The 26,208-nt window shown below is 40.7% G+C and overlaps 2 protein-coding genes across 8 annotated transcripts in view; both read left to right on the plus strand.

Moving 5' to 3' along the window:
• The window catches only part of BNIP2 (BCL2 interacting protein 2), a 51,223-nt gene extending 26,386 nt beyond the window's left edge, over positions 1-24,837 (plus strand). For all 7 annotated transcript variants that reach the window (XM_027971777.3, XM_060417846.1, XM_042252375.2 and 4 more), the window contains one exon: positions 24,725-24,837. In XM_027971777.3, the coding sequence (XP_027827578.3) occupies positions 24,725-24,743 (19 nt within the window). In that variant the 3' untranslated portion in view covers positions 24,744-24,837. The remainder of the gene's footprint in view (positions 1-24,724) is intronic.
• Positions 1-26,208, plus strand: part of GTF2A2 (general transcription factor IIA subunit 2) — a 32,220-nt gene that overhangs the window by 572 nt on the left and 5,440 nt on the right. The window contains exons 2-3 of the mRNA XM_012181428.4: positions 24,725-24,845; positions 25,454-25,558. Coding sequence (XP_012036818.1) covers positions 24,774-24,845; positions 25,454-25,558 — 177 coding nt within the window. The 5' untranslated portion in view covers positions 24,725-24,773. The remainder of the gene's footprint in view (positions 1-24,724; positions 24,846-25,453; positions 25,559-26,208) is intronic.

Genomic DNA, 26,208 nt, shown 5'->3' on the forward strand with positions numbered 1-26,208 from the left:
AGACAGACGAGCACTGTCCGGTTACTTCCGAACGTGGCGCCTTCTACTTTTCTAAACTGCAAAATGGAGTAGTACTAAAATTCTATGGCTCAAACTACATCTAGAAAAATTTAATATCTCACAAGCAATTTTGGGGAATCTAAGACTGTTAAAGCAAGTAATTTTAACAAATATTTAAATAACTATTTGTAAAAGTATTTTTTGAGGCATAATAGGCGTATAAATACATGAGTTTCAGGTGTGCAACATGATTCGCTGCTTGTACATATTGCAAAAGGATCAACCCAGTAAGTCTAGTTAGCATCCGTCACCATGGTTGCAAAAAAAGTTTTTTTATGAAGAATTAAGGTCTGTTTTAGTAACTTTCAAATATGCAATACAATATTATTAACTCTAGTCATCATGCTGTACCTTGTATCCCTGCGATGTATTTTATAATTTATAATTAAATTTTATTAATTTATAATTTTATGATTTATGGTTTATAATTGGAAGTTTGTCGTTTCATCCATCCTTTTCCCTTACCCCTAATCTTCTGTGAGCTTAATTTTCTTTTGTTTCTTGGTTTCCACATGTAAGTGAGACCATGTGGTATTTGTCTTGCTTTAATTTCTTTGACTCGATGTAATTTATTTGACTTGGTGTAATGCCCTCAAAGCCCATTCACATTGTCTCAGATGGCAAGATTTGACTTTTCTAAGTGTCTGAATAATCATCTTATTATATATACCACACCTTTTTTTATTGATTTACCCATGAGTGGACATTTTGGTTGTTTCTGTGTCTTGACTGTTGGAAATAATGCTGCAGTGGAAGACTGTATATATCTTTTTGTGTTTGGTTTTTTTAATTGAAATATAGTTGTGTTAGCTTCAAGTGTACAGTAAATAGGTTATACATATATCTACTTTTTAAGATTTCTTTTCTCATGTAGGTCATTACTGAATACTGAATAGAGCTCCCTGTACTTTACAGCAGGTCGTTATTATCAGTTTTTTTTTTACTTTTTTATTTTTCAATTTAAAAAGTTATATTTTCTATACAGCAAATACTAAAACACCTGCAATGCTTCTTCATTTTTATTAAAAGGCAAAACCATCACAATGCAAAGAAATACAAAATGTAAGATGAAGCTATTGACTGTTGTCTGACGATGACAGACAGCAATGGCTAAATCAGTTATGCTGCTCATTTATCTCCAGAGGTTTATTTAACTCATCAGAAATATCTTTTCTCTTAACATGAAAAAAGACAGTGAAATGTGCACTATTATCAGTTTTACATACAATAGTGTGTATATGCCAGTCCTCATCTCCCAATATATCACTCTCCCTCATCCCCCTGGTAACTAGTTTGTTTTTTACATCTGTGACTCTATTTCTGTTTTGAAAATAAGTTAATTTGTACCATTTTTGTAGATTCCACATAGAAGTGATACCATGTGTTGTTTGTCTTTGTCTCGTTTACTTCACATAGTATGACAGTCTCTGGGTCCATCCATGTTGCTGCAGATGGCATTGTTTTGCTCTTTTATGGCTGTGTAATATTCCATTGTATATACGTACCACATCTGTATTTAGGGCTGCTTCCATATCTTGGCTTTGGTCTGGAAAATCTCCTGGAGAAAGAATGGCTACCCACTCTGGTATTCTTGCCTGGAGAATTGCATGGACAGAGAAGCCTGGCAGGGGGTCACAAAGAGTCAGACATGACTGAATGACTAATAGTCTTGGCTATTGTAGATAAATAACGCTGCAATGAACACTGTGTGTGTGCCTGCTCAGTTGTGTGACCCCATGGGCTGTAGCCAGCCAGGCTCCTTTGGCCATGAGATTATCCAGGCAAGAATATTGGAGTGCATTGCCACTTCCTACTCCAGGGGATCTTCCCAATCCAGGGATCAAACGCGCTTCTCTTGGGTCTCCTGCATTTGGCAGGCAGATTGTTTACCATCGTACCATCTGGGAAGCTCCAGTGAACATTGGGGTGCATGTATAGGAGTGGGAGTGCCGGATCATACGGTAGTTCTATATTTAGTTGGGTTTTTTTTTTTTTGGTTTGTTTGTTTTTAAAAAGAAGCTCCAACCGTTGTCCATAATGGGTACACTAATTTACTTTCCCATCATCAGTGCAGGAGCATCTCCTTTTCTCCACACCTTCTGTAGCATTTATTGTTTCCAGATTCTTTTGCTCATAGCCATTCTGACTGGTATGAAGTGATACCTCATTTCAGCTTTGATCTGCATTTTTCTGATTTTAAGCATCTTTTCATGCACTTCTTGGCCATCTGTCTGTCCAGTTTGGTGCCGATGGTTTAGTTGCTAACTCATGTCAGACTCTTGTAACCCCATGGATTGCAGCCTGCCAGGCTCCTTTGTCTAGGGGATTTCCCAGGCAAGAATACTAGAGTGGGTTGCCATTTTCTTCTCCGGGGCATCTTCCCAACCCAGGGATTGAACCCACGTCTCTTATGTATTGCAGGCAGTCTCCTGCATTGCACGTGGACTCTACCAACTGAGCTACCAGGGAAGTCCTATTTGGAGAAACATCCATTTAAATCTGCCCATTTTTTGATTGGGTTGATGGGGTTTTTTGATGTTGAGCTGCATGAGCTATTTGTGTATTTTGGTTGTTTTGTTTGCAAATAGTTTCTTCCATTCTGTGGGTTGTCTTTTAGTTTTGTTTATGGTTTTGTTGTATAAAACCTTTTGAGTTTAATTAGGTCTCATTTGTTTGTTTTTGTTTTCATTGCTGTAGGGTGTCAATCCCAAAAGATACTGCTGTGATTTGTGTCAGAGTGTTCTGCCTGTGTTTTCCTCTAAGAGTTTTATAGTATGCATTCTTACATTTAGGTCTTTATGCTGCGTTTTTAGTGTGTGTGTATGCTGTTTGAGAATATTCTGATTCCATTCTTTTACATGTAGCTGTCCAGTTTTCCTGGCACCACCCCTCCCACCCCCCGCTCCCTTTCTTTTTGATTCAGTTCAGTCAGCCGTGTCTGACTCTTTGTGACCCCATGAATTGCGACATGCCAGGCCTCCCTGTCCATCACCAACTCCTGGAGTTCACTCAAACTCATGTCCATCGAGTCGGTGATGCCATCCAGCCATCTCATCCTCTGTCACCCCCTTCTCCTCCTGCCCCCAATCCCTCCCAGTATCAGTCTTTTCCAATGAGTCAACTCTTCACATGAGGTGGCCAAAGTATTGGAGTTTCAGCTTTAGCGTCATTCCTTCCAAAGAACACCCAGGACTGATCTCCTTTAGGATGGACTGGTTGGATCTTCTTGCAGTCCAAGGGACTTTCAAGAGTCTTCTCCAACACCACAGTTCAGAAGCATCAATTCTTCTGTGCTCAGCTTTCTTCACAGTCCACCTCTCATATCCATACATGACTACTGGAAAACCATAGCCTTGACTAGACAGACCTTTGTTGGCATAGTAATGTCTCTGCCTTTTAATATGCTCTCTAGGTTGGTCATAACCTTCCTTCCAAGGAGTAAGCATCTTTTAATTTCATGGCTGCAGTCACCATCTGCAGTGATTTTGGAGCCCCAAAAAACAAAGTCTGACACTGTTTCCACTGTTTACCCATCTATTTGCCATGAAATGATGGGACCAGATGCCATGATCTTAGTTTTCTGAATGTTGAGCTTTAAGCCAACTTTTTCACTCTCCTCTTTCACTTTCATCAAGAGGCTCTTTAGTTCCTCTTCACTTTCTGTCACAAGGGTGGTGTCATCTGCATATGTGAGGTGATTGATATTTCTCCCGGCAATCTTGATTCCAGCTTGTGCTTCTTCCAGCCCAGCATTTCTCATGATGTACTCTGCATAGAAGTTAAATAAGCAGGGTGACAATATACAGCCTTGACGTACTCCTTTTCCTATTTGGAACCAGTCTGTTGTTCCATGTCCAGTTCTAACTGCTGCTTCCTAACCTGCATATTCTGTCATTTGTATACTTATTGATTTTTGGTTGCATTGTCTTGATTGCGCTGGACCTTTGTTGCTGCACAGACTGTCTAGTTGCAGAGGGTGGGGGCTACGCTCTAGCTGTGGTGCACAGCCTCCTCATTGCAGTGGCTTCTCTGGTTGGGGAGCACAGGCTGTAGGTGCACAGGCCTCAGTAGTTGCAGCACTTGGGCTCAGTAGTTGTACCTGAGCTTAGTTGCTCCCAAGCATGTGGAATCTTCCCTGACCAGGGGTCAAATGCGTGTCTCCTGCATTGGCAGGTGGATTCCTATCCATTGCACTGTCAAGGAAGTCCTCCTCCCCCGCCTTTTTTTTTTAAGATATTTGAGTATTTGAAATCTTTTGTGTGTGGCTGCATTGGGTCTCAGTTGTGGCACACAGGCTATAGAGCATGCAGGCTCAGCAGTTTTGGTGCAGGGGCTCTCCAGCTGTGGATGCATGGGCTTAGTTACTCCACAGCATGTGGGATCTTAGTTCCCCCATTAGGAATCAAGCCTCAGTCCCCTACATTGGAAGGCAGATTCTTAACCACTGGACCACCAGGGAGGTACCCCCAGCACCGCTTGCTGAAGAGACCGTCTTTCCTCCATTGTCTGTTTTTACCTCCTTTGTCATAGACTACTTGACTATGGATGCATGGTTTTATCTCTGGTCTTTATCCTGTTCCATTGATCTATATTTCTGGTTTTGTGCCAGTACAGTCCTAATTCAAGGAACCTGATTGCCCCAGCTTTGTCTTTCTTTCTCAAGTTTGCTTTGGTTATTCAGGGTCTTTTGTGTTTCCATACAGATTGTAAACTTTTTTTGTTGTGATTCTGTTGAAAGATGCCATTGGCGGTTTGGTAGGGAATGCACTGAATCTGTTGATTGCCCTGGGTAGTATAATAATTTTGATAATATTGAATCTTGTATTCCAAGAACATGGTATATCTCTCCATCTGTATCATCTTTGCTTACTTTCATCAGCGTCTTTTAAAGTTTTTAGAGTACAGGTCTTTTGCCTTCCTAGGTAGCTTTACTGTGGTAAATGGGATTTTTATTATTGTTATTATTTATTTATTTATTTTTGGCTGCGCTGGATCTTCATTGCTGCTCACGGGCTTTCTCTGGTTGTGGAGAGCAGGGACTACTCTTTGTTGTGGGGCGGGGGCTTCTCATTGCGATGGCTTTTCCTGCTGCACAGCACAGGCCCTGGGGCACACAGGCTTCCGTAGTTGTGGCACATAGGCTTAGTTGCGCTGTGGCATGTGGGATCTTAGTTCCCATACCAGGGATGGAACTCATGTCCCCTGCATTGGCAGGAGGATTCTTAACCACTGGACCACCAGCGAAGTCCTGGGGGTTTTTTCCCTTAATTTCTCTTTATTTTCTTTCGTTGTTAGTGTATAGGAATGTAAGAGTTGTCTTTGTGTCTCAGACTCACCGATGAGTCCTAGTAGTTTTCTGATAGCATTTTAGGATTTTCTGTGTATAGTATCGTGTCATCTGCAGCGGTGGTTACACTTCTTTTCCAGTTTGAATTCGTCTTTCTTTCTTCTCTGATTGCCCTGGCTACAGCTTCCAAAACTGTTGAATAAAAGTAGCAAGAGTGGACATTATTGTTTTGTTCCTGATCTTAGAGGAGATACTTTCGGTGTTTCACTGTTGAGAATGGTGTTAGCTGTGGTTTTCTCATGTATTGCCTTTATTATGTTGAGGTAGGTTTCCACTCTGCCTACTTTCTGGAGAGTTTTTACCATAAATGTGTGTTGAGTTTTGTCAAAAGAGTTTTCTGCATCCAGTGAGATGATCATATGGTTTTTATTCTTCAATTTGTTAATGTGATGTATCACATTGATTGGCAAATTCTAAAAAAAACCCTTGAATCCCTGGGAAAATCCCATTTGATCATGGTGTATGACCCTTTTAATGTGTTGTTGGATTCAGTTTGCTAGTGTTGTCTTGAGGACCCTTGTGTCTATGTTCATCAGTGATATTGGCCTGTAATTTCCTTTTGTTGTGGTATCTTTTGTTTGGTATCAGGGTGATGGTGGCCTTGTAAAATGAGCTTGGGAGTGTTCCTTTGCAATTTTTTTTTAAGATCCATATATTTATTTGCTTTTGGCTGCTCTGGGTCTTCGTTGCTACGGGCAGGCTTTCCCTAGTTGTGGCGAATGGGCTGCTCTCTAGTTGCGGTGCATGGCCTTCTTGCGTGGCTTCTCTTCTCATGGAGCATGGGCTGGAGACACAGACTCAGCAGTTGTGGCACACTGGCTTAGTTGCCCAGGGATTGAACCTGGCTCTGCACTGGCAGGTGGATTCTTAACCACTGAACCACCAAGGAAGCACCCCCTGCGGTTTTTTGGAAGAGTTTTAAAAGGGTGGAGAGGATTGGAGGAGGCAGTGGCAGCGCACTCCAGCCTCCTCGCCTGGAAATTCACGGACAGGAGCCTCGTAAGTTAGAGTCCATGGGGTCACAAAGAGTCTGGCGTGACTGAGTGACTGACTGTGTTCTTTCTCTCAGTAGAAGGACAAGTGTTAGCTCTTCTCTAAATGTTTGATAGAGACAAATTCACCTGTGACGCCACCTCGTCCTGCACTTTGTTTCTTGGGAGTCTTTTTTTTTAATCAGTTTCAACTTCAGTACTTGCGATTGGTCTGCTCATAGTTTCTGTTTCTTTCTGGTCCAGTCTTGGAAGCTTGTACCTTGCCAAGAATTTATCTGTTTCTCCTAGGTTGTCTATTTTATTTGTGTGTAGTTGCTTGCAGCAGTAGTCTCTTACGATCCTTTGTATTTCCATGCTGTTGGTGGTAACTTTTGCTTTCTCATTTCTTATTTGAGCTTTCTCCTTTTCTTTCCTGATGACTCTAGCTAATGATTTGTCAATTTTGTTTTTTCTTTTCAAAGGACCAGTTTTTTGTTTCATTGTTCTTCTCTATTCTGTCTCGATTTCATTTACTTCTGCTTTGATCTTTATGATTTCTTTCCTGATAGTAACTTTGGGTTTTGTTTGTTCTTTCTTTAGTAGCTTTAGGTGTAAGATTAGGTTGTTATTTGAGATTTTTCTTGAGTTTTCTGAGGTAAAATTATATTGGTATAAATTTCCTTCTTAGAACTACTCTTGCTGCTTCCCATGGAGGTTGGATCATCGTGTTTTCTTTGTCATTTGTTTCTTGGTTTTTAAAAATTTGCTCTTGGATTTCTTCAGTGATCCATTGGTTGTTTAGTAACATATCCGGTAGCCTTCACATATTTGTGGGGTTTTTACAGGTATTCCCCCCCCCCATAATTATTTCTAATCGCTTACCATTATGATCAGAAAAGATGCTTGACATGATTTCATTTTTCTTAAATTTACCAAGGGTCAATTTGTGGCTCAGAATGTGATCTGTCCTGGAGAGTGTTCCATGTGCACTCGAGAAGGAAGTGTATTCTCCTTTCGGTTGGAATGTCCTGTATAGGTTAAGTCCAGTTGGTTTAATGTATCACTGAAGGCCTGTGTTTCTTTACTGATTTTCTGTCTGGATGATCTGTCCATTGGTGAAAGTGTGGTGTTAACGTTCCACGCTATTATTGTGTACCTGTCAGTTTCCCCTTTTATGGCTGATAGCATTTGCCTTACGTATTTAGGCCCTCCTGTGTTGGGTGCATATATATTTACAGTTCTCATATCTTGTTGGATTGATCCTTTGATCATTATGTAGTGTCCTTCCTCTGTGTTCTCTGATAGGAGTGTTGCTGCTCCAGCTTTCTTTTGGTTTCCATTTACATGGAGTATCTTTTACCATCCCCTCACTTTGCATATGTGTCCCTAGTCTGAAGTAGATCACTTATAGACAGCATATATACTGATCTTATTTTTGTATCCATTCAGCCAGTCTGTGTCTTTTGGTTGGAGCGTTTATCCATTTACATTTAAGGTATTTTGATGTGTATGTTCTTCTTTCCATTTTCTTAATTGATTTGGATTTGTTTCTGACAGTCTTCTTTTTTTCCTTCCTTTTTGGTTTGATGACTGTCTTTAGTGTTGTGTTTGTGTTATTTGTGTGTGTGTGTGTGTGCATCTGTTGTGGTTTGCATATGTCATTTTGAATTAGTGTTTCCTTTTCCTTCAAATAAATACCCAAAAGTGGAATTGTTGAGTTATATGATGATTCTGTCTTTAATATTTTGAGGAGCCTATATACTGTTTTCCATATTTGTTGTACCAGTTTGCATTCCCACCAGCATTACACAGTGATTTTTCCTATTTCTCTGCATCCTCACCAAATACTTGTTACTTCTTGTCGTTCTGATTATAGCCATGCTGATGAGTGTGAGGTGATATGTCATTGTGGGTTTGATTTGTAGTTCCCTGATAATTAATCATGAGTAGTTTTTGGCCATCTGTATGTGATCTTTGGGAAAATGTCTGTTCTGATCCTCTGTCCATTTTTTAATCAGATTACTCTGCTTTTTTGCTGTTGAGGTGTGTGAACTCCTAATATATTGGGGATAGTAACTCCTTATCAGATACATGATGTGCAAATATTTTCTCCCAGTCTGTATGTTGGAAGTTCCCTGGTGGTCCAGTGGTTAAGACTCCATATTTCACTGCCTGGGTTTGATCCCTGGTCAGGAAAACAAGATCCCTCATGCATCCCTCAGTGTGGACAAAAAAAAAGAAAACATCTATACGTTGCCTTTCTATTTAGTTTTTTGGCATAACTCTAAATGTTACATCACTTTGAAAACTCTAGACTGTATTTTGATAAATTCATAGTTTTCAGAATACCAATTCACATGTCCTCTGAACAGCTCAATTTGAATTAACATTTAACTCATTAGGTATTTTTCAATTCAGTTCAGTCGTTCAGTTGTGTCCGACCATTTGCAACCCCATGGACTGCAGCACACCAGGCCTCCCTGTCCATCACCACCTCCCGGAGCCTCCTCAGACTCATGTCCATTGAGTCAGTGATGCCATCCAACATCTCATCCTCTGTCATCTCCTTCTCCTACTTTCAAACTTTCCCAGCATCAGGGTCTTTCCCAGTGAGTCATTTCTTCCCATCAGGTGGCCAAAGTATTAGAGTTTCAGCTTCAACATCAGTCCTTCCAATGAATATTCAGGACTGATTTCCTTTAGGATGGACAGGTTGGATCTCCTTGCAGTCGAAGAGACTCTGAAGAGTCTTTTCCAACACCACAGTTCAAAAGCATCAATTCTTCGGCGCTCAACTTTCTTTATAGTCCAACTCTCACATCCATACATGACTGCTGGAAAAGCCATAGCTTTGGCCAGATGGACCTTTGTTGGCAAAGTAACGTCTCTGCTTTTTAATATGCTGTCTAGGTTGGTCATAACTTTTCTTCCAAGGAGTAAGCGTCTTTTAATTTCATGACTGCAGTCACCATCTGCAGTTTTTTCAGTTCAGTTCAGTCGCTCAGTCATGTCCAACTCTTTGCAACCCCAGGAATCGCAGCACGCCAGGCCTCCCTGTCCATCACTAACTCCTGGAGTTCACTTAGACTCACGTCCATTTTAGAGCCCCCCAAAGTAAAATCTGTCACTGTTTCCACTGTTTCCCCATCTAGTTGCCATGAACTGATGGGACCAGATGCCATGATCTTAGTTTTCTGAATGGTGAGCTTTAAGCCAACTTTTTCACTCTCCTCTTTCACTTTCATCAAGAGGCTCTTTAGTTCTTCTTTGCTTTCAGCCATAAGGGTGGTGTCATTTGCATATCTGAGGTTATTGATATTTCTCCCAGCAATCTTGGTTCCAGCTTATGCTTCATCCAGCCCAGCATTCCTCATGATGTACTCTGCATATAAGTTAAATAGGCACGGTGAGAATATACAGCCTTGACGTACTCCTTTCCCTGTTTGGAACCAGTCTGTTACTCCATGTCAGGTTCTAACTATTGTTTCCTGACCTGCATACGGATTTGTCAAGAGGCAGGTCAGGTGCTCTGGTATGCCCATCTCTTTCAGAATTTTCCACAGTTCATGGTGATCCACACAGTCAAAGGCTTTGGCATAGTCAATAAAGCAGAAATAGATGTTTTTCTGAAACTCTCTTGCTTTTTCAATGATCCAGCAGATGTTGGCAATTTGATCTCTGGTTCCTCTGCCTTTTCTAAATCCAGCTTGAACATCTGGAAGTTCATGGTTTGTGTACTTTTGAAGCCTGGCTTGAAGAATTTTGAGCATTACTAGCATGTGAGATGAGTGCAATGGTGCAGTACTTTGAGCGTTCTTTGGCATTGCCTTTCTTTGGGATTGGATTGAAAACTGAGCTTTTCCAGTCCTGTGGCCACCTCTCAGTTTTCCAAAGTTGCTGGCATATTGAGTGCAGCACTTTCACAGCATCATCTTTTAGGATTTGAAATAGCTCAACTGAAATTCCATCACCTCCACTAGCTTTGTTCATAGTGATGCTTCCAAAGGCCCACTTGACTTTGCATTCCAAGATGTCTGGCTCTAGGTGAGTGATAATACCATCTTGATTATCTGGGTCTTTTTTATATAGTTCTTCTGTGTTTCTTCCCACCTCTTAATATCTTCTGCTTCTCTTAGGTCCATACGATTTCTGTCCTTTATTGTGCCCATCTTTGCATGAAATGTTCCCTTGGTATCTCTAAAGACTATAGAGATCTCTTGAAGAGATCTATTGAGAGATCTTCAAGAGATCTCTTGAAGAGATCCCATTCTATTGTTTTCCTCTGTGTCTTTGCATTGGTGACTGAGGAAGGCTTTCTTATCTCTCCTTGCTATTCTTTGGACTGCATTCAAATGGGTATATCCTTCCATTTCTCCTTTGCTTTTTACTTCTCTTCTTTTCTCAGCTATTTGTAAGGCCTCCTCTGACAGCCATTTTGCTTTTTTGCATTTCTCTTTCTTGGGGATGGTCTTGATCCCTGTCTCCTGTACGGTGTCACGAACCTCTGTCCATAGTTCTTCAGGCACTCTATCTATCACATCTAATCCCTTGAATCTATTTTTCACTTCCACTGTATAATCGTAAGGGATTTGGTTTAGGTCATACCTGAATGGTCTAGTTAGTGGTTTTCCCTACTTTCTTCAATTTATAAAGCTGAATTTGGCAATAAGGAGTCCATGATCTGAGCCACAGTCTGCTCCCAGTCTTGTTTTTGCTGACTGTATAGAGCTTCTCCATCTTTGGCTACAAAGACTATAATCAGTCTGATTTCATTATTGACTGTGGTGATGTCCGTGTGTAGAGTTGTCTCTTGTGTTGTTGGAAGAGGGTGTTTGCTGTGACCAGTGCGTTCTCTTAGCAAAACTCTATTAGCCTTTGCCCTGCTTCATTCTATACTCCAAAGCCAAATTTGCCTGTTACTCCAGGCAACTGTTACGTGACTTCCAACTTGTGCATTCCAGTCCCCTATAAGGAAAAGAACATCTTTTTTAGGTGTTAGTTTTAGAAGGTCTTATAGGTCTTCATACGTATTTTTAGCATATATATATACACACATGTACGGGCTTCCCAGGTGGCGCTAATGATAAAGAACCTGCCTGCCAGTGCAGGAGACGTAAAAGACCCTGGTTTGATCTCTGAGTCAGGAAGATCCCCTGGAGGAAGGCATGGCAACCCACTCCAGTATTCTTGCCTGGCGCATCCCATGGACAGAGGAGCCTGGTGGGTTAGAGTCCATAGTCCAAAGAGTTGGACACAGCTGAGGCGGCTTGGCACGCACACATGCGTAAGCATTCACGTGTGTGTATTACAAGGTCTGCCTTCTGAATATGAGTCAGAATTTCCATGTTTGTTTTGCAGCTGCATTTTTTTGACTCCCTTCACCTCTGGCAACTGTCAGTCTGTCTGTATCTGTGCACTTGGGGTTGTTTGGTTGTTTTATAGATTGTACATACAAGACAGAGTAATTGGTATTTGTGTTTTTTTCCTCTCTGACTTTCAGTTCACTTAGTATCATGCCAGGTTCCATCCCTGCCATAATAAGTGACAAGATTTCATTCTCTTTTTCTGACAGAATGATCCTTGTGTATAGATACCATAATTTCTTTATTTCTTTAAGTGTATATTTTATATTATAGTTGAGCTACAATGTGTTAGTTTCAGGTATATAGGAAAGTGATTCAGTTATAAACTCTTAATTTATCCCTTCCTTCCATCATTCCCTTTTGATAATCGTAAGTGTGTCTTTTAAGTCTGTGAGCTTTTTTCTGTTTTGTAAACAAGTTCATTTGTATTATGTCACATGTAAGTGATATCATATGATATTTGTCTTTCTCTGTCTGAGTTAGCTTAGTGTGATAATCTCAGGGTTCATTTATGTTGCTGCAAATGGATTATTTCACTTTTTTAATGGCTAAGTGATATTCCATTTATATATATCTCTCTCTCTCTCTCATATCTTAATTCATCTGTCCATGGACATTTAGGTTGGTGCCATGTCTTAACTCTTATCAACAGCTCTCTGATGAGCATTGGGTTGCATCCATCCTTTTGAACAGTGGCTTTCTCTGAATAGATGTCCAGGAGTGGGATTGGTGGATCCTATGATAGTTCTGTTTTTAGTTTTTGTGTTAACACCCACTTTTATTTATGTTTTTAAACTTCCTGGCTGTGCAGCATGTGAGATCTTCGTTCCTCACCAGAGATCGGACCCGTGCCCCCTGTATTGAAAGAGTGGAGTCCCACCCATTGAACCAGCAGGGAAGTTCCTGTTTTTAGTTTTTTAAGGAGCCTCCGTACTATTCTCCACAGTGCCCACCAGCTTACATCGCCACCAAGAGCGCAGGCGCATTCCCTTTTCTCCATGTACTCTCCAACGTTTGTTGTTTGTAGACAGCTTGATGATAGTCATTCTGAGCAGCCTGAGGTGGTATCTCACTGAAGTTTTGATTTGCATTTCTCTAATAGTTAGTGCTGGTGAGCATCTTAGTATGTGTCTTGCCTATCTGTGTGTCTTCTTTGGAGAAATGTCTATTTTGGTCTTCCAGCCATTTTTCGATTGGGTTGTTTAGTTGTTTGATATTGCCTCCTTGAGCTGTTTATAAATTTTGCAGACTAATCCCCTGTTGGTTGCATCCTTAGCAAATATTTTCTCCCATTCTGTGGATTGTCTTTTTGCTTTGTTTATGGTTTCTTTTACTGTGCAAAAACTTTTGAGTTTAATTAGTTCCATTTGAGGGCTTCCTGTGGCCCAAACAATAAAGAATCTGCCTGCAGTGCAGGAGACCCAGGTTCAGTCCCTCAGTCGGGAAGATCCTCCGGAGAAGGAAATGGCAACCTACGCAGGTACTCTTGCCTAGAGAATTCCATGAACAGAGGAGCCTGGTGGGCTACAGTCCGTGGGATCACAAAGAGTCAGACACGACTGAGCTACTAACTTTCACTATTTTTGTTTTTATTTTCATTACTCTAAGAGGTTTATCCCAAAAGATATTGCTGTGATTTATGTCAGAGAGTACGCTGCCTATGTTTTCTTCACTTTTAGTCTATATGTGTCCCTACATATGAAGTGGGTCTCTTGTAGATGGCAAACATACAGGTCTTGTTTTTGTATCCATTTAGCCAGTCTGTGTCTTTTGGTTGGAGCATTTATCCATTTAATTTAAAGTCTATCAATATGTATGTTCTTATTGCCATGTTAACTGTTTTGGATTTGTTTTTGACAGCCTTATTTTTTCTTCTTCTGTTCTCTTGTGATTTGATCATCAGAGTTGTGTTTGGATTCCTTTTTCTTTTGTGTGTATGTATCTATTTGTAGATTTTCAGTTTGCAGTTACCATGAATTGCTGGTCTTTTAATTTCAAATGTGTTTCCATTATCCTGCATTTGTACTCTACTGTATTGCTGGATTTGGTGTCACATTTGTGTCGAATGATTTCCTACTTTTACTGTATGTTTACCTTTACCTGTGAACTTCCCAATCATAATTTTCTTGTTTCTAGTTGCAGTCTTTTCTTTTCCACCAGGAGAAGTTCCTTTATCAACTGGTCTGGTGGCACTGAATTCTCTTGGCTGTTGCTTATCTGTAAAGCTTTTGATTTTGCTTCAGATTTTGTCAAATCTGAACAAGAGCTTTGCTGGGTGAAGTATTCTTGGTTGTTGGCTCTTCCCTTTCATCGCTTTAAATGTATTGTGCCACTCCTACTGCAGAGTTTCTGCTGAGAAATTAGCTGATAGCCCTATACGGTTTCTCTTGTATTTCATTTGTTTTTCCTTTGTTGTTTTTAATATTTATCCTTCATCTTAAATTTTGTCAGTTTGATTACTGTGTGTCGTGGTGTATTCCTCTTTGGGTTTATACTGTATGGGACTCTGCTTCCTGGACTTGGGGATATCTTTTTTTTCTTTCCCGTATTAGGGATGTCTTCAGCTACTCAGGCCCTTTCTCTCTTTTCTCCTTCTGGAACCCCTATAATGCGAGTGCTGGTGCATCTGTTTTTGTCCCAGAAGTCTCTTAAACTGTCCTCACTTTTGGTTTTCATTCTTTTTTGTCTATCCTGCTCCGTGGCAGAGATTCCCACCATTCTGCCTTCCAGCTCCCTCCTCTGTTCTTCTGCGTCATTTATTCTGCTCTCGATTCCTCCTAGAGTGTTTCTCATTTCATTTTATCGTATCGTTCATTTTAGTTTGCTTCTTCTTTAGATCTTCTAGGTCTTTGTTAAGCATTTCTTGCATCTTCTTGGCCTGTGCCTCCATTCTTTCTCAAGATCTTGAATCATCTTTGCTGTCATTACTCTGAATTATTGTTTGAGTCCATTGCCTATCTCCCCTTCTGGGGCTTTACCTTGTTCCTTCATCTGGGACACATTTCTCTCCTTTCTCATTGTATCTGACTTCCTGTGATTGCAGTTTCTCTTCCACAGGCTGCAGAGTTGTAGTTCTTAGTTCTGCTGTCTGCTGCCTTTTGGATGAGGCTTATCTAAGAGACTTTTACAAGCCTTCTGATGGGAAGGACTGGTTCCTGGCCATTGGTGGGTAGAGCTGCATCTTGTCCCTTTGGTGGACAGGGCCGTGTCAAGGGGTGTGTGTAGTAGGCAGCTGTAGGCTCAGGAAGATTTTAAACAACCTGTCTGCCAGTGGGGTGGGGCTCTGTTCCTGCCCTATTGATTGTTTGACCTGAGGCATCCCCATACTGGGGCCTACAGGCTATTTAGTAAGAAAATGTCAGCCTCCAGAAGAGCTCACACCAGTGAGTACTCTAGAACTCCTGCCACCCTTGTCTTTGTCCTCAAAATGAGCTGCCGTCACTACTTACCTCTCGGAGGTGAGCGCCAGCATGCAGGTCTGACCTAGTATGCTATGAGTATCGCAGTATCCTGGCTTCTTTGTGTGTGGATATAGAAAATTTGTTTTGGTATGTTGCAGTCGTTTAGCTATGATTTTGGTGTTTTTGAGAGAGGAAGTGAGCTCATGTCCATCTGCACCCCAGTTTCTCCACCACAGTTTCTTTGTTTGTTCCATGTTTGATGGACACTTAGGTTGCTTTCATATCTTGGCTGTTGGGAATACCTGTGAACATGGGGGTGCATGTATCTTTCCCAGTTAGGGTTTTCTTTTTCTTTTGATAAGCACCCTAAAGTGGAATTGTTGGGTCATATGGGAGTTCTATTTTACTTTTTTGAGAAACATGCATACTGTTTTCCATAGTGGCTGTACCAGTTTACATTCTATCAGCAAGTCGCAACGGTTCCCTTTACTACGTCCTTGCCAATACTTGCTATCAATTGTCTTTTTTATAATAGCTAATAGCATACATTGGAATATATGAAATAGACTACTACACATTACATATGTAATTTATAATTTTTTTACTGGGATTGTTTGGGTTTTTGCTATTGAGTTTTGTGTTTTTATATAGTTTGGATATCAGCCTCATGTGAGAAATATGATTTGAAAATGTTCTCCCTCATTCAGTAGGTAGCCTATTCATTTTTTCATGGTTTCCTTTGTTGTGCATAAACTCTTTAATATGATCCTAGCGCACTTATTTATTTTTGCTTTTATTGCTTTTGCTTCTGATGTCAGATTTGGAAAACCATCACCAAGATCTGTATCAAGGAGCTTACCATCTCTGTTTCTCTCTAGGAGCTTTAGGGTTTTATGGTGTTAGGTCTTATATTTCAAGCTTTTAAACCATTGAGTTTAGTTTTGTGTATGGTGTAATATAGTGGTCCAGTGCCTTTCTTTTGTCATGAGGATGCCCAGTTTTCCCAGCACCCTTTAGTGAACAGACTGTCATTTGCCCATGTACAAAATTCTTGTCTTCTTTATCATAAGTTAATCAGTCATACACACCCAGGTTTACTTCTGGGCCCTTTATTCGCTTCCATTCATCTGTACATCTGTTTCTATTGGCAGTGACATCCTGTTTTCATTACGGTAGCTTCATTATAGAGTTAGATGTCAGCAGACATGATGCCTCCAGCTTTGTCCTTCTTTCTCAAGATGGCTTTGGCATTTTGGGGTCTTTGTGGTTTCATATAAATTTTAGGATTATTTGTTCTATGTCTTTGAAAAATGCTGTTGGAATTTTGATAGGAATTGTGTTGAATCTGTAAATTGCTTTAAGTAGTATGGACATTTTAATAATATTGATTCTTCCAATCCACATGCATGGAATTTCTGTTTATTTGTATCATATTCAGTTTCTTTCATCATTGTCTTGCAGTTTTCAATATCCATATCTTTTATTTCTATATAGTTTGTTCTTTTTGAGGCAGTTGCAAACAGGATTGTTTATTTCTCCTTCTGATAATTCATTAGTTCAGTTCAGTCGCTCAGTCATGTCCGACCCTTTGTGACCCCATGAATCACAGCACGCCAGGCCTCCCTCTCCATCACCAACTCCCAGAGCTCACTCAAACTCATGTCCATCGAGTCAGTGACGCCATCCAGCCATCTTATCCTCTGTCGTCCCCTTCTCCTCCTGCCCCCAATCCCTCCCAACATCAGAGTCTTTTCCAATGAGTCAACTCTACGCATGAGGCGGCCAGAGTATTGGAGTTTCAGCTTCAGCATCAGTCCTTCCAGTGAGCACCCAGGGCTGATTTCCTTTTGAATGGACTGGTTGGATCTCCTTGCAGTCCAGGGGACTCTCAAGAGTCTTCTCCAACACCGCAGTTTAAAAGCATCAGTTCTTCGGCACTCAGCCTTCTTCATTTCTAGGTAACTCTTGGACTTATCCTAAATGGGAAATGGAGAGGACACAAGATTCTATGCTCTACTTTTGTCAAGTTTGTATCTTCCTACTGGTACTCCTTCTTGCCCTCTTTATCCCCCTAACCTACCCCACACATTATGCTTACTGGTTTTTTGCCTTCGTTTATTTTTTGAACAGATGTTTAATTTCCTTCCATCATGTGCCAGGTAGTGTTTGTTCTCGATGCCTGGTTTACTCTTCAGTAAACAAAAGCAGATAAAAGCCCTTGCTCTGGTAGGAGGTTACATTCTGCTGAAGGATGCAGAAAAGTAAACATAAAATAGGAAAACTGTATAATGTATTAGAAGGTCATGGTGCCGTCAAAGAAACAGAGCAGAGTGAGGGAGATTGAGAGCTGCAGGGTGGAGGCGGGGGTGGGATTTTAAATATGTGGTCTGTTTAGGCCCCATTAAGTTCTTAAAGGTATTAAGAAAACCAAGTGAATATCCAGGGGAAGATAATTCCAGGTAGAAAAGACAGCTGTCACAAAGGCTTACATAGGCAGGAACATCTATGTCATGTTCTAAGAAAAATAAGGATGCCGTTGTGTCTGGAGAAGGGCAAGAACAAGGGGGAGATGATGGATGAGGTCATCGAGGTAATAGTTGGTGGTGTTCAGTCACCAAGTCGTGTCTCACTTTTTCGTGACCCCATGGACTGCAGCACACCAGGCTTCCCTGTCCCTCACCATCTTCTGGAGTTTGCCCAAGTTCATGTCCATTGAATCAGTGATACCATCCGGCCATCTCATCCTCCAGCACCCTGTTCTTCTACTTTCAATCTTTCCCAGTGACAGAGTCTTTTCCAATGAGTCAGCTGTTCATATCAGGTGGACAAAGTATTGGAGTTTCAGCTTCAGCATCAATCCTTCCAGTGAATATTCAGGGTTGATTTCCTTCAGGATTGATTGATTTGATCTCCTTGCAGTCCAGGGGACCCTCAAGAGTCTTCTCCAGCACCACATTTTGAAAGCATCAATTCTTCGGTGCTCAGCCTTCTTCCAGTCCAACTCTCACATCCATACATGACTACTGGAAAGACCATAGCCTTGACAGTACGTCAGTTGGCAAAGTAGTGTCTTTGCTTTTTAACACACTCTCTAGGTTTGTCATAGCTTTCCTGCCAAGACGCAGTCATCTTCTAATTTCATGGCGGCAGTCACCATCCACGGTGATTTTAGAGCTCAAGAAGAGGAACTCTGTCAGTGCTTCCACCTTTTCCCCTTCTAATTGCCATGAAGTGATGGGACCTGATGCTATGATTTTAATTTTTCCATGATCTTAATTTTTTAACATTGAGTTTCAAGCCAGCATTTTCTTTCTCCTCCACCTTCCTCAAGAGGGTCTTAAGTTCCTTTTCGCTTTCTGCCAAGCGTGTGTGTAGAGTGGTGTCATCTGCATATCTGAGGTTGTTGATATTTCTCCCGGCTGTCGTGATTCCAGCTTGTAACTCATCCAGCCCGACATTTTGCATGATGTGCTTTGCATATGAGTTAAATAAACAGGGTGACAGTAAACAGCCTTGTCGTACTCCTTTCTTAATTCTGAAGCAGTCCGTTGTTCCAGACAAGGTTCTAACTTTTGTTTCTTGACCCACATACAGGTTTCTCAGGAAACAGGTAAAATGGTCTGGTGTTCCCATCTCTTTAAGAATTTTGCCGTTTGTTATGATCCGCACAGTCAAAGGCTTTAGCATGGTCAGTGAAACAGAGGTAGATGTTTTTCTGAAATTCCCTTGCTTTCTCTAAGATCCAGCAAATGTTGGCAATTTGATCTTTGGTTCCTCTGCCTTTACTGAACCCAGCTTGAAGATCTGAATGTTCTCAGTTCAGAAACTGCTAAACCCTAGCTTGGAGGATTTTGAGCATAACCTTACTAGCATGGGAGTTCTGAGCATTGCGTGGTGGTGTGAGCGTCCGTTAGTACTGCCGTTCTTGGGAATGGGATGAGGGTTGACCTTTTCCAGTCCTGTGGCCACTGGGGTTTTCCAGATGTGCTGACACAATGAGTGCAGCACTGTAGTAGCATCATCTTTTACGATCTGAAATAGCTCAGCTGGAATTCCGTCAGCTCCACCAGCTTTACTGGCAGCAGTGCTTCCTAAGGCCCGCTTGACTTCACACTCCAGGATGTCTGGCTCTGAGTGAAAGACTACACCATCATGGTTATCCAGATCATTAACACCTTTTTTGTACAGTTCTTCTGTGTATTCTTTTCATCGCCTCTTGATTACTTCTGCTTCTATTAGGTCTTTACTATTTCTGTCCTTTATTGTGCCCATCTTTGGATGAAATGTTCCTTCAGTATTTCCAATTTTCTTGAAGAGATCTCGTCTTACGCTTTCTGTTGTTACCTTCTGTTTTTATAAAGGTAGTTTTTATGAACAGTTTTTAATGCACTGTTCATTGAAGAAGGCCGCCTTGTCTCTTCATGCTATTCTCTGGAACTCTGCATTTAGTTGGGGGTACTTTTCCCTTTCTCCCTTGATTTTCACTTCTCTTCTGTTTGTAAAACCTCTTCAGACAGCCACCTTGCCTTCTTGCATTTCTTTTTCTTTGGGATGGTTTTGATCAGTATTACAGTTATGTTCAGTATTACTATTTATCCTATTTATGTTTTCTTCAGTATTATAGTTTATTATCCTGTATAGTGTTATGGACCTCTGTCCAAAGTTCTTCAGGCACTCTGTTTACTAGATCTAATCCCTTGAATCTATTCATTACCTCCACTGTATATTCATAGGAGATTTAAGCCATACCTTACTGGACTCTGGTTTTCCCTGCTCTCTTTAGCTTAAGCCTGAATTTTGCTATGAGGAGCTGATGGTCTGAACCACAGTCAGCTCCAAGTCTTGTTTTTGCTGACTGTATACTTTTCCATCTTCAGCTACGAGGAATGTTACCAGTCTGATTTTGGTATTGACCATTTGGTGCTATCCATGTGGAGAGTTATCTCTTGTGTTGCTGAAAAAGGGTGTTTGCTATGACCAGTGAATTCTCTTGGCAGAATTCTGTTAGCCTTTCCCTTGCTTCATTTTTTATTCCAAGACCAAACTCGCCTGTTACTCCAAGTATCTCTTGACCTCCTACTTTTGCATTCCAGTCCCCTATGATGAACAGGACATCTTTTTTTTTTGGTGTTAATTCTAGGAGTTCTTCACAGAACTGATCAGCTTCCGCTTCTTCAGCATCAGTGGTTGGAGCAGAGATTTGGATTACTGTGATATTGAATGGTTTGGCTTGAAACAAACCAAGATCATTCTGTCATTTTTACGGTTGCACCAAAGTACTGCATTTCAGACTCTTTCGTTGACTATGAGGGCTACTCCATTTCTTCTATGGGATTCTTGCCCACAGTGGTAGATATAATGGTTTTCTGAATTAAATTCACACATTCCCATCCATTTTAGTTCACTGATTCCTAAAATGTTGATGTTTCCTCTTGCCATCTCCTGCTTGACCATGTCCAGTTTACCTTGATTCATGGACCTAACATTCCAGGTTCCTGTGCAATACTTGTTCTTCACAGCATTGGATATTACTTTCATCACCAGACACATCCACAACTGAGTGTCATTTCCACTTGGGCCTAGCCGCTTCATTCTCCCTGGAGCTGTTAGTAGAGGTCCTCTGCTCTTCCCCAGTAGTATACTGGACATCTTCTGACCTCGGGGGCTCATCTTTTTGTGTCCTATCTTTTTGCCTTTTTATACAGTTGGTGAGGTTCTCACAGCAAGTATACTGGAGTGGCTTGCCATTCCCTCCAGTGGATTACATTTTGTTAGAACTCTCCACTATCACCTGTCCAACTTGGGTGGCGCTACATGAGAGTTTTGCACAAAGAAATGCTGTGTTCTAAAAGAGCACCTGACCGCTGAATTGGGATTAGAATGTAGAAGGCAGGCGTGGAAACCAGGAAACCAGTTAGGAAGCTATTTCAGTAATCCCAGTGACAGTTGATAGTGGCAGACATCGAGGTGATAACAGTACAAATGGTGAAAAACGGCTGGATTCCGAATCCATATTGAAAGTAGAGTTAACAGGTTATGCTAGAGATTGGATGTGAAGGTAAGATGGCCAGACCAGGGGTAGGAAAAGGTGGCCAGGAATATCTTCACAGGTTTTTGCCTAAGCCCATAGAGGTATGGAGTTTTATCAACTGAGATGGGAAAGACAACAAACAGAGATGCTGAGTAGGCAGTTGGATCCAGCAGTGAGTCCAGGGCAAGGTCTGCGCTAGTGTACGAATTTGGGGATCATCAGCGATGGTGTGTAAAGCCATGAGGCAGAGTGATAGCGGCAAGGAACGCATGTAGACAGAGTCAGAGGACCGAGGGGCGCCTTGTGAATTACGAGTTAAGGGAGAAGAGCATCAGCTAGCAAATGATATTGAGGAGGGACCAGTAAATTTAAGAGAATGACCCTTAAAGTGTGCTGTCCCGGTAGCTAAGACAAGATCCTCTATCAAAGAGGAGGGAACAGTCAGCTTTGCCAGATGCTTAGGTCTGATGAGAACTGAGAGTTGAGGACTGTTAGTTGTAGCATTGCCAGCGATAACCTTCACAGTCTGTTTCATTTAATGCTTGAGGCAAAACTTTAAGGAGTTAAGTTTAAGAGAAACTGTGAGAAAAGGAATGAGAGACTGTGAATACAAACAACTATTTGGCGTTTTTGCTACATAGAGGAATAGAGAAATAAAGTGAGGCTGGCGGGAAACGCAAGTTGAGACTTTTTAAGATGAGAAAAATAGCTCCTGTTTGTTCATGGGAAAGATCCATAGACAGGGAAATTTGATAGAGCAGGAATAATTGAATTTGTGGAACAATATCCTGTCCTAGAGAGGTTAGGACCTGGTACACAGGTAGAAGGATTGTATTTCGGTAACAACATGGATAGTTTGACTTTAGTGACAAGCGATACTGCTAGGTGCTTAGATGTAGTTTTGAGAGTTAGAGTGCTTACCGCTTCACTTCCTTCAGTAAAGTAGAAAACCTATTATAAATGCACCTAATGGCAATACAATTTGATATTGGCATTTTGACATATCACCAAGTTATTTATTCACAAACAGATACTTACTGAATTCATACTGTGTACTAGGCATTGCTCCAGATGATAAATATATAAGTGAATGAGAGTCGTATCTTTAGGAAACATCTGTTTTGGGGGGGTGGAAACAGGATAAGCATATTTATGTCAGCTTCAGTTAGTGGTATGAATGAAAATGAAGCAGTGCAAAGGGAAAGGGGGGAAGTTCTTTTTTCTAGGTTGGTCACAAAAGTCATTTCTGATGAAGTAATAACCTGAGCAGAGATCTGAATCAAATGAGAGAGTAAACCATGCAGGTATCTGCGCAGAACATTTGAACCAAAACAAGCAGCCAGTGCCGAGGCCCTAAACAAGAGCGTCTTGCCGTACTGAAGCAGGGCACTGGTAGCTGAGGCAGTCAGTGAGAGAGAGGGTGGAAGTCAAGTTCCAGAGCCATAGTGGAGGGCCCAGACCATTCAGGCCTTGAAAACCATTAGGAGGACTCTGGTGTTTACTTTGAAATAGGATGTTGCCATGAGAGGTTTCGATAGATGAGTGATGCGATTTTATTTCTGTTTTAAAAGGTTCACTGTAACAGCTCAAGGGGCATAGACAAGGGTGGAAAGAGGGTGACCCCTTACTTGTCTGTCACTGTAAATCTTAGTGACAGATGATGGTGATCTAATACTAGCAGTGGAGATGGTCAGTGTTGTCCGATTCTGGTTACATTCAGAAGGAACAGCTGAAAGGATTTGCTGATAGCTTGCATGCAGGATGCGAGAGAAGTTGACTGTAAGGTTTTGGGGCCATCTTTCTGGAAGACTGGATTTACTGTTAATTGAGGTAGGCAAACCAGGGGCAGAAAAGTTTTGAAGAATATCAAGAAATTTGGTTTTTGAGAAATTTAATTTGATCTACTATTTGATATTTCCATCCAGTGTCAAGGACACCGTTTTGTGTGCCGCAACGTGGGCATATGAAAAGTCAGGACTGGCAAAAAGTCTGCGGGTCATCAGCAGATAAATACAATGTATTTAAAGTTGTGGCCTAGATAGGGTAATTAAGGGAGTAAACAAATAGAGAGAAGACAGAAGCCTTGGGGTACTCAAGGCTTAGCAGTCAGGTTGCTGAGGAGCAGCCCGCCAAAGGAAACAAGAAGCTAGTACCCAGTGTGGCGGGAGGAGAAGGCTGACTGGGGGCCACAGAAGCCAGAGAAAAGACTTGGAGAGGCAGGAGGGACCAGGCGTATCAGATGCCCACCAAGTATGTAACGTGAAGGCAGCTGTTATTTTTTGCCAAGTTTTACTTGATGGTTACTCTGTGTACAGCTGTCTCCCTCTGTCCAAACGGACAGTGTCACGGGGTCAGGGATCTTACACGCAACATGTGGTAGAAGCTCAGTATCTGCTGAATCTGACCTCCTCTGCAAGCCCTCATCCCTCATCTCTTTCTAAACTTGTATTCAAGTATGTCCTTTACATTGCTGCCCATTTGCCTGACCTTTCCTACCTAGAAAGCTTCAGGGGCTCCCCTTACCTTCACTGTAAAACTCTGGCACCTTTCCTGGCAAATCCATCCATGTCATCTTTTTCAGCCTCACATCCTACCGCTTCCTATTCATATACTGATACCCTAATATGGATCAATTTGCAGTTCTCTCTATAGACTGGATGATTTCATCCTTCCGTGGCTTTATTCATTCTATTTTTTCAGCCTAAGGTGACTTTCCTCCTTTGCTTGGCTAAAGTCTAGCTTGAAGAATCAGGAAGTTTTTGTGAGCCAGCTCATTCAATCAGCTTCAGTATAATCTCTGTCACAGTTCTTATTCTCTCTTAAATTTCTTTTGTATGTCTTTTTTATGTTTACCTTCCCCAAAGTATAAATTATTTAAAATCAGAGTGTATCTTTATCTTCCTCTCCGATGATACCTATCACTGTGTTATATTCTTGGTAGGCACTCTATAAATACTGAATTTTAAGAGAACAGGAAAATGAAGGGGAAGGCACTCAAATGTGAGCTGGAGATTGAATCACTGCCTTGGCAGTAAGTGGAAATAAATGGTACATGGTAAAGTCCAGAGTAGGTCAAAAGGTAGATGTTTGAAAGAAACGATAAAGGTGTACATTTACACACACACACACACACACACACACACACACACATGCACGCACTTTGTATACAGGAATATAAATGCCTGTGTTGAAATAATAGAAAAACAGAAAAAGCATTTTTAACCATTCCTTGTAATTCCTAAGTTACTATATAGTATACATAGTATGTGCTGAGTCACTCAGGCACGTCCAATTCTTTGTGATCCTGTGGACTGTAATCCACCAGGTTCTTCTGTCAATGGGATTTTTCAGGCAAGAATACTAGAATAGGTTGCGATTTTTCCTCCTCCAGGGGATCTTCCTGACCCAGGAATCAGACCCATGTCGCCTGTGTCTCCTCCATTGCAGGCAGATTCTTTACCCACTCATAGTGTATATTTGAATATATGAAGTAGACTGTATTACATGTGTGATTTATAATTTTTCTTAATACTTTCATATTAAATTTTTAGGACATCAATGCAAGCCTGAATAAGAAAAAGAATTTCTCCCTCCTAAGCCATGGCATATCAGTTGTACAGAAATACCACATTGGGAAACAGTCTTCAGGAGAGCCTGGATGAGCTTATACAGGTGAGAGACTAAAAATCAACATTTTTATTTAGATGGATGTATAGTAATTCTTGTTCTCATAATTATGAAAATAGCATATTATGTGTAGCTTTAACTTTAGACAAGTTAATGCAAGTCTTGAGATGTAAATTAGAATTTTGAATTATTTTTAATTTTAGGAAAATTAACATTTTTACATAAACTTCTCATCCAAGAACATATTGTGTATTTCCATTTATTTTCGTATGTCTTGAACTTTGATGAATTTTATTAGATTTTTTTTTTTAACGTATTACTGATCCCAAGTTTTTTCTCAAGACTTGATTCCTTCAATTTATCAGTGAAAACTTCTTTCCAGATACTGTGAAGGAGTGATAGACAAAGTTTTGTCCTGATGTTGTAACATCACTGTATGTTTTCTTTTCAAAATTATGTTTGTTTCAAGATAGTGTAAGAAAATACTGTCAGGTTTTGCTTATTAATTGCCTGTTATCTCAAAAAAAGAACAAAGGGATTCAAGTTTAGAGGCTCTGATTAACCTTAGTTAAATTTTAGATGCTAACTCATGTATTTTTATTTTTGTCTTTAATGTTCTTCCCAAAGAGGATTCATGACCTTTATTTTTTCAGTCTCAACAGATTACCCCCCAACTTGCCCTTCAAGTTCTACTTCAGTTTGATAAGGCTATAAACGCAGCACTGGCACAGAGGGTCAGAAACCGCGTCAACTTCAGGGTAAGGATATATTCTTAAATCTAGCTGCACCGTGCTTGTTACAATAGTGATTTTTATAATACCTCCATATTTATTAATCATAAAAAGAGATGACTTAATGAAACTTTAAAACTTGTTTTAGAACAACTGAATCCTGTTTTATATTTAAATGATATATCTACCAGTTCACTTAATGTGAGGTACAGTTGTTTTTCGATTTTTATTCCATTATTTCACAAATCAGCCTATGTATGTTTGGCTACCTTCCTTGAAGAGTTAAAGATTTCAGACGTCTGAAACAGTATCTTCAGGGTTGAAGGTAAGTGAGAGTAATCTCTAAGGATCAGTTATGATTTTTAAACTCTGGCCAGGGAAGAATACTGTAATTTCTAGAAACGTCATGTTGCGCCCCACCTGCTCTTAGATAGCATGGCTTATTGGCAGGCCTGTTGGCAGACGATGGTCTCTTCTGGGAGCTAGGTCTCATAGGAATCATTTGTACTTTGAACAGTAAGACCAAACCAAACAAGATCTTAATTTGATAGTAAATCCAGATTAAAAGAGATGAAAATCATCATATAAAAAGACCATAGATGTTATTTTGCATTTAAGAGAACATCAGTGTTTGGGGTTTTTTGTTTCAGCTGGTGGTGAAAATCACAAAAGACAAA

The sequence above is a fragment of the Ovis aries genome, chromosome 7, assembly GCF_016772045.2.
Source record: "Ovis aries strain OAR_USU_Benz2616 breed Rambouillet chromosome 7, ARS-UI_Ramb_v3.0, whole genome shotgun sequence".
Taxonomy (NCBI): domain Eukaryota; kingdom Metazoa; phylum Chordata; class Mammalia; order Artiodactyla; family Bovidae; genus Ovis; species Ovis aries.